Source organism: Zootermopsis nevadensis, unplaced genomic scaffold, assembly GCF_977971745.1.
Source record: "Zootermopsis nevadensis isolate Lab colony 2312 unplaced genomic scaffold, Znev_1.0 Znev_ptg000003l, whole genome shotgun sequence".
Classification (NCBI taxonomy): Eukaryota; Metazoa; Arthropoda; class Insecta; order Blattodea; family Termopsidae; genus Zootermopsis; species Zootermopsis nevadensis.
Window position 1 is genome coordinate 1,738,792 of NW_028259135.1, and position 18,356 is coordinate 1,757,147.

At 39.9% G+C, this 18,356-nt stretch overlaps 1 protein-coding gene across 1 annotated transcript; it reads left to right on the forward strand.

Annotated features, from left to right (window-relative positions):
- The first annotated feature begins 2,685 nt into the window (after positions 1 to 2,685).
- On the forward strand, positions 2,686 to 16,080 carry LOC110834570 (uncharacterized). Its single transcript, XM_087359534.1, has 9 exons — positions 2,686 to 2,796; positions 3,873 to 4,231; positions 4,770 to 5,036; positions 5,678 to 6,009; positions 6,244 to 6,525; positions 9,619 to 9,982; positions 12,384 to 12,647; positions 13,730 to 14,058; positions 15,192 to 16,080. The coding sequence occupies exons 2-9, from the start codon at positions 3,880 to 3,882 to the stop codon at positions 15,483 to 15,485; spliced, it is 2,484 nt and encodes an 827-aa protein (XP_087215660.1). The 5' UTR covers positions 2,686 to 2,796; positions 3,873 to 3,879; the 3' UTR covers positions 15,486 to 16,080.
- The last annotated feature ends 2,276 nt before the right edge of the window (positions 16,081 to 18,356 follow it).

Consider the following 18,356-nt stretch of genomic DNA (forward strand, 5'->3'; position numbering starts at 1 on the left):
GCTACACTGGGGCATGGAAAATAGGCGTTACAGCTTCATTTAGAGGAGTAAATAAATAGTTAGGTACACGTCTATTAAATTCTACAAATACTTGGTACCATGCAATTTAAAATAATTGTCTTCCTATTTGCCGACTAAAAACGTAAATATTGTAGAATTTGAGGTTTTCACGGCGGTGTCTGAAGATGGTTGTTTTCTGGGTTGATGCGCCGTGTAGTCGAGTAGATGGGCGGGACATGTAGCGCGCATGGATGGGACAAGAGGTGTGCACCGGGTACTGGTTGGGAAGCCTGAGGGGAAGAGACCGCTGGGGAGACCTAGACGTAGATGGGAGGATAATCTCAGGCGGTATCTATGGGAGTTAGGAGTTGAAGGAGATTGGATTTTGTTGGCCCAGGACAGGGTCCGGTGGAGGGCTTTGGTTAATTCGGTGATGAACCTTCGGGTTCGGTAAGCCATCTAGTTGGTTGGGTCCACTATTTGGGAAGCCTGAGGGGAAGAGACCTCTGGGGAGACCTAGACGTAGATGGGAGGATAATGTCAGGCGGGATCTATGGGAGTTAGGAGTTGAAGGAGACTGGATTTTGTTGGCCCAGGACAGGGTCCGGTGGAGGGCTTTGGTTAATTCGGTGATGAACCTTCGGGTTCGGTAAGCCATCTAGTTAGTTAGTTAGTTAGTCGAGTAGAAGTTTCCCGACGTTTCAGAGGTCCTTGCTGCCTCCATCAGGGCGACCTCGACTTGAAACTTTGTCTTTCGAATTAAGTACAGAAAGTAAATCGAGAATAGGTGATTAAAGGGGTCTGAGAAGAATGTCTGGACCTCAAATGGATGAGTGACATTGAACTGAATAAAACTACATAAGAAGAAGCTCACACGATGTGATTTCAACCAAATAAGTTATTAGCCTAACCAAATAAAGTAGGACTGATTGGAAGGGGTATGAAGCACGTATGGGAATGAGAAAAGGATAATATTAAAACGGGCAATAGAGAAAAAAGGTGCAAAGGTAACCGCAATACATATAAAGTATATTCTATTGCACTTCATTAAATAGGCTATGTACCATACTGATAAATATTTCAAATAAAATTATAAAAAATTTAACGACTTTTTAATACATATTTATAACGCACCACTTTTGTTAACACTGAGAGCCCTTGTTTAGAAAATCAACTAAGTTCGATTTAAGCTTCAGAAATCAAAATTAAAATCGCTCTTCAACTTAAGTTCCGAATACAAATTCTTAATCAAAATTTGTCGGATACTTTTGGAATTAAAACTTGCAGACACACAGGCAGACAGACGGACATGTTATGAGTATATTTTATGGGCTTCATAAAACGTCTTCAGGAAATGTTATATAGCGTTTAATAATGAGACAATACATTTGAATCCTTTAACAGCGTTTTCCACACGAACGAGAAGAAAGATAGGGAGACGGACGAATGACCTTGGCCTTAATCTTCGTTATGAAACAGGCCTCCACCGAGGAAAGTTTCAAATGACACACAATTTACTTCACACACGAAACATTTCGTGGAGCAGCAATGAATGTTATTACGACAGATCAGGTCCATGTCTTAGCCTTGGCTGACCACATGCAAAAGTTAATCGCAGCGCCAGACAGATCATTACACGAGTTCATCTTCGCGGTAAAAACTCCAATCGATTACTACCCGATCATTAACGTCGGTTATGTTATTACAAGAGCCACGGTGGTCTAGCGGTTGGAACGCTGGCCTTGTAATCCTGGGGTCTCGGGTTCGATTCCAGGCCGTGCCCGAATTTATAACTTGTGTTGGGCAAGGCCGTGGTCTAGGCAACACGGAGTTTTCCTCCGTGGCATCCCAACAATTACTCCATTCACACACAGAAGAAGGCAATGGCAAACCACTTCTGGATCATCTGCCAAGAACGTATATGAACAGGCCCCAGTCCGAGAAAAGGATGGAAGGATCCTGTTCATATGGACCTGTCCTCAGACAGAACACTAAATAATAATAAATAAATGTTATTACATTAAAACAGGCCGCGAAACGTAAACCATTATTCGGTCTCCGTCTGGTTTATTTAACGACGCATTATCGACAAAATTAGTTATACAGCGCCAACTGTTTTATGATTATGAATATTGACTTTGGAAGAATGTAAACAATTTTAACCATTTAAACTCCATGTGGTAACCATATATACCACCTGATTTAATAATCAATAAGTCTGTACTTTGCACACAGAGATTGGTTTATACGATTATCAGGATAAACTGTGATTATTTCCCTAACAGCCTTAACGCAGTGATCTTGTGTTTAATTTGCTGCGTTGAAAGAATGACTAAATATCCTATTAATTAGACATACTTCGACATCAGAGGGCTTGGACAATGGCGTCGTCTTTTGTAGCTAAGATTAAGAAAAATATTAAAACCATCAGTGAGGACAGATTTTTTTATGGCAGACATTTTAACCAGAGACCACGACTACAAACATTCATAAAAAGAATAGGCTTGATAATGTAAAGGATATTGTCTGACGAGTATCTACTACCTATTATTTAAGGCTATATATCATTGGCTACCAAACAACATGTAAGCGGTCTACTTCAGAATGTCATAATAGCAATTACGTAAGTCCTAATTACTTGTCTTTCGTTCCCAGAATTGCAAATGAAGGCCGAACTTGTATCAGCGAAACGCGAAATCCTCTGGGTACATATAAGTCCGCAGCAGCGCAGAAGTCAACAGAGACGCAAACAACTACTCCAAGACTACTCTCGTTAACATTGGATTACATTCAGAGGTGGGCTCCGGTTTTAACGGCATAAACCATGTGGTTATTCTGCCGGATAGACAATCGGATGGTTAATTAATTTATACAAGATTCTAATATACACGTTCTGTGCGACTGTCAATACATAAAATTCAAATTGCCAATATATAATCTATTCTAACGTTCTTCCTGGTTGTGCCATTTTCAACGCACAGAAGTTTATTATGTGAGAATGGAGTACACCGCTTGAAGGTAGATGTTCGTGAATTTGTGGTTTATTTAATGGAACTCTCAGATCTCAGGCCATAGGCATACAGCGTCGAAGCTCAGTTTATGGGAAGACAACTCAAATTGGATCTCAAGGGAAATAAGCGTGAGCATGTGAAATGGATTGAACTGGCTTCTTATTAGCAGTGTCGAACACTGAAGTTTTCTTAGCATGCTGTTTGGTTATTAGATGGAGGCAGGAGATGATTAACTATTAATAATATTATTAGGGTAACCGAATTAAGGATGAGATGTATGTAGGCGATAAGAAATACTTACAAAATTTTGGAAATCCTGAGGGAAAGAGATCGCTCAGAAGCAGAAATATGTTATTAAAGTCGATATTAAGGAAATAGTATCTGGGGTGTGAATTGGATTCATCTGACCCAGAACAGGGGATGGTGGCGGGCTCTTGTGACCACGGTGAGTCTTCTTTGACTAGCTGAGCGTACTATTACATTAGCTTCTAGAGGACTCTGCCCCATGGAGTTCGTTAATTATATCCCTAAGTGCATATGTACAGTAGCACGATGGAGAAAACGCATTCATCAAACAATGAATTCGGAGGAGGGACCTCTTGAGAAACTAGGTGCAGATGAAACGATAATATTAAAATGGATCTAACAGAAATAGGGAATGAGAGTGTTGGCAGGATTAATCCAGTTCAGTACAGGGTTCAGAGGCGGGATGCAGTGAGCACAGCAATCAACTTCGGGATTTACAAAAATTGGAGGGATTTGTTAATCCGCTTCTCAAAAAACACTGCTTCATTTAGTTTGTAGTCTACATTATATTTATGAGCGAATTTAAAATTATATATGAGTATGCTCTCCACCTAGGTGAGACATGATTTCGGAACCAGACAACTGCCCTCTTCAGACAACATCAACGCCATGGCTGAACATGGACTTTCTGGAGAAAGTTTTGCAATCTGGCAACAAAACTCCAACACTAACCATAACTAAGTATGACGTCAAGCCGGCGGTCGATAAGGGGGACAACTACGCTAGCGACCTATACCGTGTCAAGATTTACACAGCGGATCGCAATGTCTTCAGTTTGATCGTTAAGAGGGAACTGTGTGCCGGCGGCGAATTCGGCCAAATGATGCGGAAATCCACGGTCTTTAAAAGGGAGACGCTGATGTACAGAACCGTAGCGTCGAAACTCGCCAGCATTCTTCAGGAGACTATGCCAGGTTTGTAGTAGATAGCGCAAATATTACAGGAGCCATCACAAAACTCTATGCTTCAAGGCCACGAAGGTACTTCATATCATGTAAGATTTGAGGTTTTCACAGCGATGAGTGTGAAGATTTCTGTCTTCTGGGTTGTTGCGCTGTGTAGTCTGGTCGATGTTTACCGACGTTTCAGAGGTCATACTGCCTCCGTCATCAGGGCGATGAGTATGAAGATTTCTGTCTTCTGGGTTGTTGCGCTGTGTAGTCTGGTCGATGTTTACCAACGTTTCAGAGGTCATACTGCCTCCATCATCAGGGCGATGAGTATGAAGATTTCTGTCTTCTGGGTTGTTGCGCTGTGTAGTCTGGTCGATATTAACCAACGTTTCAGAGGTCATACTGCCTCCTTCATCACGGCGATTCATCGACCAGACTCCGTGGCGCAACAACCCAGAAGACAGAAATCTTCATACTTCATATCACTCCCCTTACCGCGAGGCTTGAAGTCACCATTACCTATTGGCATGTTTAGATAAATTTGGTACTCTTGATGCAGGGAAATGTGCACAGCTAACAGCGCGCTACTACTACTCATGTCCGGGAACCATAGTGGTGCAGGACCTGTGTGCTGAAGGCTTCAAGATGGCACAACGTCGCCAAGGACTCGACTACTCCCACTGCTTACTCGTCATGCACACGCTCGCCAGGTTCCACGCAGCCTCGGTTGTTCTTCACGACCGAGACCCAGAATCTATGTCCCTCTACAATCAGAATTTCTTTTCTGAACCCGCGGCACGGAAAGGCTTTCAAAACTTTGTTTCTGGTACGTATCATAGACTGAATGATGCCGACAAGCTGATACTAATTTGTTAGGTCCAAAACTGACATACCGTACTTCCAGGTATACATTGACAGATCTATTTTCCTCTAGAAATTGACACTTAATTAGTTAGTAGCGTCACCCCTATTTGAAAATTGGTAGAGGCAAATTTCTTATTACTGATTTAGGATCGCGGTGTCAGGCGACTTCAACGTTTATAGGTTATTTTCAGTACCTTAGTTACAAATGATAAACCAACTATGCGAAAAAAAAAAAAGGCTGGTCTCTCGATCGACACGAGGGGCGACTCCTTTGCAGACCTTGCTAGAGAAACAGGTGTGATCTACGTTTGCAGTTCTAATGAGTTCACTTTGAATAACTAACTCACGAACGACATGTCCTTAGTATGGACGAATGGGTGGGGATCGACGTAAGCAGGTAAAGTTTTGTAGGATTTGAGGTTTTCACGGCGACAAGGAACGTCTACAGACAAACAAAGTTCTGTCAAAATCTTTTCTAATGATATTACAGGCCCCTGCACAACATGGTACCATTGACTTATATTTCCTTATCACTCCGAACACCTTAAACAGTATTCGTTACCCATTTCCTTGCACGATAAACAAACACAAGTAACCTTTCAGGATCATTGCGGTCCGTGGCAACGGCCGTGCAGACTTGGCCGGGCTATGCAGAACGGTACGCGGACAAGCTGAGCGCCCTAGCGGACAGCCTGATGGACCGCATCATTCAGGCAGTTTCGCGGGACAACAGCGCCTTCAACGTTCTCATACACGGTGACCTCTGGGTCAACAACATGCTCTTCCGGTACCGGAGCTCCGGGGACCCTGACGAAATTCGGTTTCTTGACTTCCAATTTCTTCATTTCTCCAGCCCAGCCATTGACTTGCAATACTTCTTCAACACGAGTCCATGCGAAGACGTGCGAGCGGAACATTTGGAAGACCTCATGAAGGTGCGTTTCATGTGTAATTTAACTATTTCAATTATATGGACGATATATATCGTCAGTAATGCTAACGAATTTTTTCTTTCGAAAACAAAAGCGCTTTGAAAGTTTGTGTCGGCATCGTCCAAACTGGAGGACACAAAATTTCAGGGTTCTGGTGTATCATAAATATTATGAATGATGGTGTCCTCCAACGAGGATAGAATAGAATGCTACAGCATTACCAACATTGTGTTACAGGAATACCACAGCACTCTGTGTGACACTCTGGATGCCCTGGGGTACTCACATAAGCGCATCACTCTCGAAGACCTGTGGAAGGAGTACAACAACAAAGTCCTGTACGGAGTATTTGGAGCCTGTTGTGTACTGCCAGTTGTTTTAGCAGAAACCGGAGTAGATCTGGACGCAGCTTTCGAATCGCGGGGTGGACAGCAGACTGACGCATATAATGGAGACATATACAAGACGGCACTGCAGAGAATGCTGCCTATATTTGAGGAGAAGGGCGCATTTCGATCTTGAATTACTAATGTTACCTCATGAAAGACTAAAATACGCCACTATTTAGACGCAGACAACTGACCTTGCTTCAGTCCTGGAAGAGCTCAATTCTAAAATTGGGCAGTCAGCTCTAACGACGCACCTCAAAATCCCAAACACGCTATATGTAAATAAGTAGGTCGATGGCGGAATGTTGCGTTGAATATATCACAACACATGTCTTAAGAACCAGGAAACAAATAAAAATACTGGTTGGTTGTAACATCGTTCTAAAGCTTGTTTTATTTAATGCATTGAGAATTATGCACGAACCCACGAACCGACCAAATAAAAATTAACCCTTTAAAGTTAAAACCTACTCTAAACGATATTTAGAAATTCAGTCCGTACCTCAAAGAAAAATAACACTCACCAAAATTAAAGTAAACTGATTAACGTTCTTCACGGAAATAATCAACAATTATATTAAAATTTATAGATACAAACTGCAGAGTTACTAACTGTTAAAGCAGGTGGTACGTATAGTTACCACACCTCCACTTCCTTTAAAGGGTTAACTACATACTGTCGGACAGAATCTGATATTAAACCAAAGCCCTGATGATGAAGGCAGCAATTAGCTCTGAAACGGTGGAAAACTTCTACCAGACTACAGGGCGCAACAACCCAGAATACGGCAATCATCTGTTTCAGTTACACTTTAGGCGTATAAAGTTGGATGATATGGTAAATACACAGTCCTCCAAACACACCATGAAACAGTAATCTTGAAGCAGGTAATCGTGACAAGGCAATGACCAAAGATGTCAATGTTGCGCAGTTCATTCTGGTCAGAAGTCCACCAACGTTTAAAAGATGCAGGGCACTCTTTGCCCTGATGAAGCACCTGACCTAACTAACTAACCAGATGGTTTACCGAACCCAAAGGTTCATCACCGAACTAACCAAAGCCCTCCACCGGACCCTGTCCTGGGCCAACAAAATCCAGTCTCCTTCAACTCCTATCTCCCATAGATCCCGCCTGAGATTATCCTCCAATCTACGTCTAGGTCTCCCCAGCGGTCACCTTGTATAAATAGTATTTGCAACGTTTCTGCATGTTCTGAATTCATTTATGTAACAGTCCTACCATTTTGGGGCATTAATTCAAAAACTAAGTAATTTTTAAGTGTTCACATATTTAGTCGATATAAATTAAATCTAGTTTAATTTAAGACCGTCCTTTGATATACTTTCTTAAGCATATGACTCTTCATTATAAAATGCAAACAGTTTCAGCTTATATTCATGTAAAATCTATGTTGCAAAAACGTGTTGGCTCACCATGGAGAGAAAAATGGTAAAGGCAGGTATGACAAACAGACGTTTTCTAGTCCTATAGTATACGAGGTGCGATCGGAAAGTTTCAAGACTGTGTCAATAGAGGGCCTTGGCCTCAAACACCATGGCCGTCATCCCGCACCCTCCTTATTCGCCGTGTGACTTCTTCCTCTTCCCAAAGATGAAAATTCAGCTAAAGGGAAGGAGATTTGAGACGACAGAAGAGATTCAGGCAGAATCGCAGATGGTGCTTGACAGGCTGACAAAGAAAGATTTCCAGGCTTGGCAGCGGCGCTGGGATCGTTGTGTTCACTCCCAGGGGAACTACTTCGAGGGTGATGGATGAATTTAATACCTGAGATAAGTGTACGGGTTTTTATACGCGCAGTCTGGAAACTTTCCGATCGCACCTCGTATATAATGACTCGTGTTCTTCAGGACACGAGTAATAATTTATATTACGGACAGCACAAAATCCTTATGTAATCTTCAAAATCTTTTGGGTAAGAAACGTCACGAATTCCGTATAACTGGAAACAGCCACGTGAGCGTTGAATCGACCTTCGCAAAAGCAATGTCAGCTATCGCCTACTCATTAAGATATTTCTACGTAGTACTCTGCACAATGACTTGCTGGTTTCGTGAGATAAAAACCTGATATAACGGACCAGAATTTGAACAACTCATTCCTGCGTGCAGTGCAACCGAGATTTGCTTTCAGTCAAGGTGATTCTACAGCGCAATCACAGTGTTATTCAAATAACCAGTTACATATATTATTTACTTGTCAAAGTTTTTTTGAGAACTCATTCATAGATTTCATTTTATTCTGTTAATTTATTTAACGTTGTTACTTATAAGACAGCTTTTTTTTTAAAAAATGTGAGATAAAAAATGTATTTACTAATAGGCCTATGAATCGTTACTTAATTACACATTTATTATATAAAAATATGAAATGGTTATAGATTGTGACGATGTAGACTGGATCATCTGGAAGACAATTGAATTCAGTGACGAGCTCTTGTGAACACGGTAATAACTCTTCGGGTTCCATAAAAGACAAGACATTTTCTTAATCAGCTCCGTGATTATGTTCCACGGAGTTCGTTCTAAATTATTAAAACTCAGACTAAGTCTATAAGTAAAAAAAAAAAAATATTTCAAGATATTATTAGATATTCCAATCAGCTACGGGCTAATTACTACAGAAGAATAACAATTAAAACGTGAGATTTGATGTTCTATCACGGCGCTTAAGCTGTTCTGGGTTGTAATGCCATGTAGACTCGAAGGTAGATACCAAAGTTTTGGAGAAACATATCGTATTCATCTTCAGGGTTGAAGAAAGGGTGATGATATTTGCTCCAGACTAACCATACTCATATAAAAAGTACGAACTTAGTTTAAAATAAATTATGAGAGCCGATAATTAGAAATACAGCGATACTTTTAAACACTGATGTTGAGTCTGAATACCTTCAAGCTATGAGTTGGAAACAAAAACAGGCATATACGCGCACACTGTTCCCAGAAGCAGACCACTGTTAACAACACAGAGGCGTCCTTGAACATTTGATTAATCAGCTTGGAGTTTCGTGGCTTTATGTAACCCGAAGGTTCATCCTCACGATTACAAAAGTTCGTCAGGGATCATATCCCGAGGCAGTCTATTCCAGCTAAAATAGGTGTATTCGAAATAAATTTCCTTACGTCCGAATCATAAAACTGTCGCTAAAGACTATTAATATGTTAATTATGTTTAATTTAGCAGAAGCACTCTGCTGAAAGTTGGCGACACAATTTCTGTCAAAAACAAAATTACGAAACGCAATGTCCACACTTGAACCTCCCGTCTGGCTGAACAAGGCATTTTTGGAATCGTCACTACGCGCTGGATACGACGACACGCTCAGCATTGGTAACTACGATATAAAGACGGCCACTGCTAAGGGCGACAACTACACAAGCACTATGTACAGAGTAACCGTGGAAACCACGGGAAACAAAACGTTCTCTGTTCTCATCAAGTATCTGCTGGAGGCGGGCAAATCTGGCGACATGCTACGCCAGAGCACGGCCCACTTAAGAGAGGCCACTATGTTGTCTGTTATGCTTCCGAAGATGACAGCGCTTTTGCAAGATGCAATGCCAGGCAAGTTCTTTCCTAGGTCACGCAACGACAAGTGTGATACCAACCAAATTAGCTTCAGGGTTATGTAACAATAGGCTCGATACTGGGAAAATTGGCTTCAGGATTATGTAACAATAGGTTCGATACTGGGTAAATTGGCTTCTGGGTTATGTAACAATAGGTTCGATACTGGGCAAATTGGCTTCAGGATTATGTAACAATAGGTTCGATACTGGGCAAATTGGCTTCAGGATTATGTAACAATAGGTTCGATACTGGGCAAATTGGCTTCTGGGTTATGTAACAATAGGTTCGATACTGGGCAAATTAGATTCAGGATTATGTAACAATATGTTCGATACTGGGCAAATTGGCTTCAGGATTATGTAACAATAGGTTCGATACTGGGCAAATTGGCTTCAGGATTATGTAACAATAGGTTCGATACTGGGCAAATTGGCTTCTGGGTTATGTAACAATAGGTTCGATACTGGGCAAATTAGCTTCAGGATTATGTAACAATATGTTCGATACTGGGCAAATTGGCTTCAGGATTATGTAACAATAGGTTCGATACTGGGCAAATTGGCTTCAGGATTATGTAACAATAGGTTCGATACTGGGCAAATTGGCTTCTGGGTTATGTAACAATTGGTGTGTTACTAGGCAAATTGGCTTCAGGGTTATGTAACAATAGGTTCGATACTGGGCAAATTGGCTTCAGGGTTATGTAACAATAGGTTCGATACTGGGAAAATTGGCTTCAGGGTTATGTAACAATTGGTGTGATACTAGGCAAATTGGCTTCTGGGTTATGTAACAATAGGTTCGATACTGGGAAAATTGGCTTCTGGGTTATGTAACAATAGGTTCGATACTGGGCAAATTGGCTTCAGGATTATGTAACAATAGGTTCGATACTGGGCAAATTGGCTTCAGGGTTATGTAACAATAGGTTCGATACTGGGAAAATTGGCTTCAGGATTATGTAACAATAGGTTCGATACTGGGCAAATTAGCTTCAGGATTATGTAACAATAGGTTCGATACTGGGCAAATTGGCTTCAGGATTATGTAACAATAGGTTCGATACTGGGCAAATTAGCTTCAGGGTTATGTAACAATAGGTTCGATACTGGGAAAATTGGCTTCAGGATTATGTAACAATAGGTTCGATACTGGGCAAATTAGCTTCAGGATTATGTAACAATAGGTTCGATACTGGGCAAATTGGCTTCAGGATTATGTAACAATAGGTTCGATACTGGGCAAATTAGCTTCAGGATTATGTAACAATAGGTTCGATACTGGGCAAATTAGCTTCAGGATTATGTAACAATAGGTTCGATACTGGGCAAATTGGCTTCTGGGTTATGTAACAATAGGTTCGATACTGGGCAAATTAGCTTCAGGGTTATGTAACAATAGGTTCGATACTGGGAAAATTGGCTTCAGGATTATGTAACAATAGGTTCGATACTGGGCAAATTAGCTTCAGGATTATGTAACAATAGGTTCGATACTGGGCAAATTGGCTTCAGGATTATGTAACAATAGGTTCGATACTGGGCAAATTGGCTTCTGGGTTATGTAACAATAGGTTCGATACTGGGCAAATTGGCTTCAGGGTTATGTAACAATTGGTGTGATACTAGGCAAATTGGCTTCTGGGTTATGTAACAATTGGTGTGATACTAGGCAAATTGGCTTCTGGGTTATGTAACAATAGGTTCGGTACTGGGCAAATTGGCTTCAGGGTTATGTAACAATTGGTGTGATACTGGGCAAATTGGCTTCTGGGTTATGTAACAATAGGTTCGATACTGGGCAAATTAGCTTCAGGATTATGTAACAATATGTTCGATACTGGGCAAATTGGCTTCTGGGTTATGTAACAATAGGTTCGATACTGGGCAAATTAGCTTCAGGATTATGTAACAATATGTTCGATACTGGGCAAATTAGCTTCAGGATTATGTAACAATAGGTTCGATACTGGGCAAATTGGCTTCAGGGTTATGTAACAATTGGTGTGATACTAGGCAAATTGGCTTCTGGGTTATGTAACAATTGGTGTGATACTAGGCAAATTGGCTTCTGGGTTATGTAACAATTGGTGTGATACTAGGCAAATTGGCTTCTGGGTTATGTAACAATTGGTGTGATACTAGGCAAATTGGCTTTTGGGTTATGTAACAATTGGTTCGATACTGGGCAAATTGGCTTAATACAACTGCTGTTAAATAATGTTTACCAACTAAGGCAGTTCGTGAGTTATTGCAACTGTGCTCTATCAGTTTCAGATTAGTCGAAACTGCGCAGTCAATAGAGTAACTGCAAGAATGATTCATACGTTTGGCCTTTACCCTGGCACGATTATTTGTTCAGTGTAGGGCATTGACACGGAATTTGTTTTTCGCAGAAAAGTTCGAGCCGTTTGGTCCTCAGTTCTTTTTCTCCAGAGAAGGACTGCTGATAATGGAGGACCTGTCGCCATTAGGATTTAAGATGGCAAAACGACAGAAGGGACTGGACCTCTCACATTGCCTGTTGGTGATGAGAAAACTCGGAAGATTTCATGCAACATCCGTACTTATACATCAGCAGGACCCAGACTCCATGGCGAACTTCCAAATAAATTTATTTCTTGAACATAGCAACGGAAACTTTTCTAAACTATTCGCAGGTCTGTGTGTGTTATTTTAACGACACTTTGAACTGCATTAGTTACACAGTCTCGAATGGTAAGATGTTTTGAATGACGAAAGGACGCAAAATAAACCGCGGTATATTTTACAGAGCTATATTTATGTGGTCTAGCGGTTAGAACGCTGGTCTTGTAATCCTGGGGTCTCGGGTTCGATTCCCGGCGGTGCCCGAATTTATAACTTGTGTTGGGCAAGACCGTGGTCTAGGCAACACGGAGTTTTCCTCTGTGGCATCCCATCAATTACTCCATTCACACACAGAAGAAGGCAATGGCAAACAACTTCTGGATCATCTGCCAAGAACGTATATGAACAGGTCCCAGTCCGAGAAAAGGATGGAAGGATCCTGTTCATATGGACCTGTCGTCACACAGAACACTAAATAAAATAAAAATAAAGAAAAGAACTCAGTAAAATCATATAAGTATGAGTCAAGGTAACCGGTCTCTAGGTACATGTTTTTGTGGCTGTGTATTTACGTAAATGAATAATACATTTTCTGAAAAATACTGAAAAATTTCCTTAAGAAGCAGGTTATATCTGCTTCCTACTGAATATTTACAAATCACCATTCGCTATCATCTTTACTATGTAGTTGAAATGGCGTCGTTAAATATACCAAGAATCAATTATTACACTAAATGTTTTCCTTCAATGTAACAGTCTTTTATTCTTAACGAAGTAAATTGACTACACGATATCCACCCCAGGTTTCTTAGTCGTACAAATGTACAGTCGTAATTGCACGACATTGAGTTTAATTTCGTGAGTCGGAACAAGGAGCTATCGATGAACTTTCGGCACTGAATATTCGTAGTTTTGCAGTTCGAGTCGCACATAAATTGTGAATCCATGAATCACTAACTGATATCTGAGATTCGAACCGTACAACATGAAAAGAAAATACTCAGCATTGTCTCCTTTATTTATATCTGAAGCCACACACCGACACAGCGAGGTTTAACGCGGTGTACTAGGCGTATCAGTAGAAAACATTTTCACACGGTTAAAAAATCACAGCAAGGAAATTCAGACAAAAAGGTTTTGGTCTCCCGTTCAGGTCTCCTTAGAAACGCGGCGGATGAAGTGGAAACGTGGCCAGAGTCATCGCAGTATGCGGGGAAGATCCGCGCTTACGCTGAGGACATAGTGGGTTGCCTACGCAGAGTGACGGCGAGGGACGACAGCGCGTTCAACGTGCTGAACCACGGAGACTTGTGGGTGAACAATATGTTGTTCAGGTACTCAAAAACCGGACAGCCTGAATCGATGTTATTCGTGGACTATCAGCTGTGTAACTACGCGTCTCCAGCCTTGGACCTCCAGTACTTCATGAACACGAGTCCCACGGATGATGTGCGCATGCGCCATACAGATACACTGCTGCAGGTGGGTCAACAACAATTAACTAAAAATTATAGTCAATTGAATAAAAATTTCCTTGGATATTATCCATCGTCTAGTAAATATAAAACGTAAAACGACGTTTCGGAGATGGGACTTTATCTCCGTCTTCAGGTTCCTACACAGTTGGGCCCACTAGATAGAGCTAATCCCTATCTCCGGACTTTTTCCTTGGATATTATCCATCGTCTAGTAAATATAAAACGTAAAACGACGTTTCGGAGATGGGACTTTATCTCCGTCTTCAGGTTCCTACACAGTTGGGCCCACTAGATAGAGCTAATCCCTATCTCCGGACTTTTTCCTTGGATATTATCCATCGTCTAGTAAATATAAAACGTAAAACGACGTTTCGGAGATGGGACTCTATCTCCGTCTTCAGGTTCCTACACAGTTGGGCCCACTAGATAGAGCTAATACCTATCTCCGGACTTTTTCTTTGGATATTATCCATCGTCTAGTAAATATAAAACGTAAAACGACGTTTCGGAGATGGGACTTTATCTCCGTCTTCAGGTTCCTACACAGTTGGGCCCACTAGATAGAGCTAATCCCTATCTCCGGACTTTTTCCTTGGATATTATCCATCGTCTAGTAAATATAAAACGTAAAACGACGTTTCGGAGATGGGACTTTATCTCCGTCTTCAGGTTCCTACACAGTTGGGCCCACTAGATAGAGCTAATCCCTATCTCCGGACTTTTTCCTTGGATATTATCCATCGTCTAGTAAATATAAAACGTAAAAACGACGTTTCGGAGATGGGACTCTATCTCCGTCTTCAGGTTCCTACACAGTTGGGCCTACTAGATAGAGCTAATCCCTATCTCCGGACCTCGTCCCATCTCCGAAACGTCGTTTTACGTTTTATATTTACTAGACGATGGATAATATCCAAGGAAAAAGTCCGGAGATAGGGATTAGCTCTATCTAGTGGGCCCAACTGTGTAGGAACCTGAAGACGGAGATAAAGTCCCATCTCCGAAACGTCGTTTTACGTTTTATACTTACTAGACGATGGATAATATCCAAGAAATTTTTTATTCAATTGACTCTTCACCATCGTCAAGGAGTTTTAGATTTGATATTAATTAAAGAGTTAAAACTTAATGTTTCAGGAATACCACAGTGCGCTGTGTGACACTCTGACGGCATTGGGGTACTCAAAGAAGATGTTAACTCTAGACGATCTTCGTGCAGAGTACGACAGCAAAGTGGTGATGGGGATGTTACATGCATGTACATTGCTGCCCATCGTTCTGTCCGAGTCAGACTCAGTTTTCGATCTTGACCTCTCGCTAGAAGACGGGACTAAGCAACCGCTTTTCTTCAAGGGGACGGCGTTCAAGAACTGCCTTCAGAGGATGCTGCCTCTGTTTGAGAAGCAGGGCGCGTTTCGACACCTGATCTAAACACGTAATGGGCACGCGCGAATTTCAATAAGCGAAAAATAAGTCTTATATGCTTACTCCGTGATCTTTAGGTTTCGAGAGTGTAAAGTAGTTGTAAGAAACATGCACAGTCATTAAAGTCAATTACACGCAAGACCATAACAGCATAAAAGACAAGAAACCTGTATATTACTAATTAACAATTTATTATCAAATATATATTATTTAAATCTTGTCCGTCTAATCACAATAAATTCTTATTAAATATTAAAATATTACAATAATTAACATTTAAAATATTTAAAATATTAAATGATTTAATATTTTAAATATTTTAAATGTTAATTATTGTAATATTTTAATATTTAATAAGAATTTATTGTGATTAGACGGACAAGATTTAAATAATATATATTTATTATATCACAATATGACGCAACTTTATCATCTCAATTTATTATCAAATTATTATATCTCTATCGAGGGGCGAGGTGTTGCAAATGTAACTTTGCTAGAAATAAATTTAATCTCATAAATCAAAATAACTATGCACTGATATAAATTATGTGTCTTATAACAAGAAATCTTATTTTAAAATAAATTTGTTTTTAAACTATTTTATATTTGTTTTATATTTGCACATTCATTCAGTTTTAAAACATTCTCGTTATTTTATACAACGAGCTGTAGAAAATCTCACTACGAATATTTAAATTTATTATTTCAACTTTCATTAATTCTTTTCCTTATCCAATTCCAACTGTGGGAGCATTCTTATTGTATCAATAAACATAATAACTTGAGTGACGCACGATATTTAAAAGCTGCTAAGCTTTTACGATGTGACATTAATAAATGTTATAAATAAACAGGGTTTTATCATATGCATTGGGCTTATCTCGCCTAGTGACAACTCTAATAAAAAAGGAAAACTTCCGGTTCCATAAAACAGAGTCTACATATAGATTTTTCTACCGTTCATGTGCTGCTAAGAATTATTTCTACCACAACACTAATGATCATAATAGCGCTGCAAATGATTGTTTGTCATTATAATTGTAATGCAAAAGATTATAATTACGCACTACTGCTGACGACTTCCGTTGATACTTTTATATTTTATTTAAAATACTCAACAGATTTAAGCGGGGTCTAAGAGACCTTGTTCAATTGATAACGTGATGAAAACAGTTTCACTGAACACAATTCAGCGACAACAAAACAAGACTCCAGGTAGAGGCGTCTACCGTGTTTTGATATAATTCACAGTGACGAAATGGGGTGGCCCTAAGATTTCCCCCTCATGGCATGTGTGACAACTACAAACAATGCGTAACCATAATCAAACCAAAACATTAGATTCGATTCACTGTGACTTTATTCAGAAATATCGGGACATTTCAAAACAGGAACCTTCATGAATTATTCAAAATCATTGTCGTCGTATCTGCTGTATGTTCAGATATTTCCAAAACACTTTTACTCGGACCAGTTTCCGTTTCAATAGCACACGAAGGCTTTGTATGACGGCGAACCTGAATACAAGTCAATGCAACCCGTAGCGAGAAAAGTCATCGGTTCGAATCGAAATTTGTGAAAAATTAGAACGGGATAGGACTTCTTGCTTACTGATACCAAAAGAAGTACGAATATGTAATTAGAATTGTTAACAGCGTTGGCATCCCGTAACAAAACAGCTTAAAATTAAGTATATTAAAATATATTTGTTTAAATCTTGTCAGTCTAATCACAATAAAATTCCTATTAAATATTAAAATATTACCATAATTAAAATTTAAATATTTAAAAATATATTAAATGATATTCTCTATCGAAATGTTCGATTTACATTAGAACATCACTTTTTTACACGACATGTTTCAGTTCTAAAAGAACCATCTTCAGGTGTATAAAATTATATAAACTTAAAAATATAATTTCTTAAATGCAACTTTTTAGTCAGATGTTTATCAGATTTCAAATGATGTTTTCTTCTAGATTTATTGTATTTTTTAATATCGTATTCGAAGTTGTTCTGTATGTACGTCGTGTTTAACATGATTCTGTGTGGGTGAACGTTTTGTATCATCCTGAAATGAAGTTGTGGAGGAGTTACGTCCATCTGGAAGTATTGCCGCGTTTCACAATATGACGCAACTTTATCATCTTATACTAAAATAATTTATCATTCTTAAGAAACCACACAATTTCCCCCCCTGTATTTTTATGTAGTGGATTGTCTGTGGTTTTGTAAGAATCTGGTTTACAATTCAGAAATTCTCCTCCTTGGTCTCCGATGCTGGACCCTGCTCTCACTCAACTGAATCCAACCCGAATCTCTAAAACCTATTTCGCTAAGACAGAATTTTATATTATCCTCCAGTCTGCCTAACTCTTCATTTGAATTTTTCTTATCAATACTGTATAAACATTTCTGTTGCAAACACACGTGCTGTATTTGCAGTACGTTATCTTTCATTTTATCACCTAACAACGCTAATAGCATAGAAACTCTTCATCAAACACGAAATTGAATTTTGGTCGAAGATGACTCTGACTGATCGATGTTTCAGATGTGCTTACTGCCTCCTATCATCAGGACGATCGCTCAGATGATTTCAAAAGGCATTCATCGTCATATTCGGAACCGTGAAAAACATTAAACTTCCCAGATTTTTTTTTTCGAAATAATTATCAACAGAAACAAAGCTCGATGACGTCTACTTGTAATATCGATGACACCAGTTTTGGCGGTGGTTGGTGGCTGTCAGCTCACCCGCATTCTTCTGTCTGCAAGTCAACAATGGGCGTGTTGCAGCCCTCTCGTTATACGAAAAGGGGGAGTTCACCCCTTGAAACTAACAACACACAGCTTGGATTAAGCGATCACTA

Excerpts from the sequence above, each read along its gene's own strand:
- LOC110834570 (XM_087359534.1), top strand. The coding sequence starts at position 3,880 with ATGATTTCGGAACCAGACAACTGCCCTCTTCAGACAACATCAACGCCA. Across the intron at positions 6,526-9,618 it reads AGAAGGGCGCATTTCGATCT|TTGGCGACACAATTTCTGTC; the intron begins TGAATTACTAAT and ends CTCTGCTGAAAG. Across the intron at positions 12,648-13,729 it reads CTTTTCTAAACTATTCGCAG|GTCTCCTTAGAAACGCGGCG; the intron begins GTCTGTGTGTGT and ends TCTCCCGTTCAG.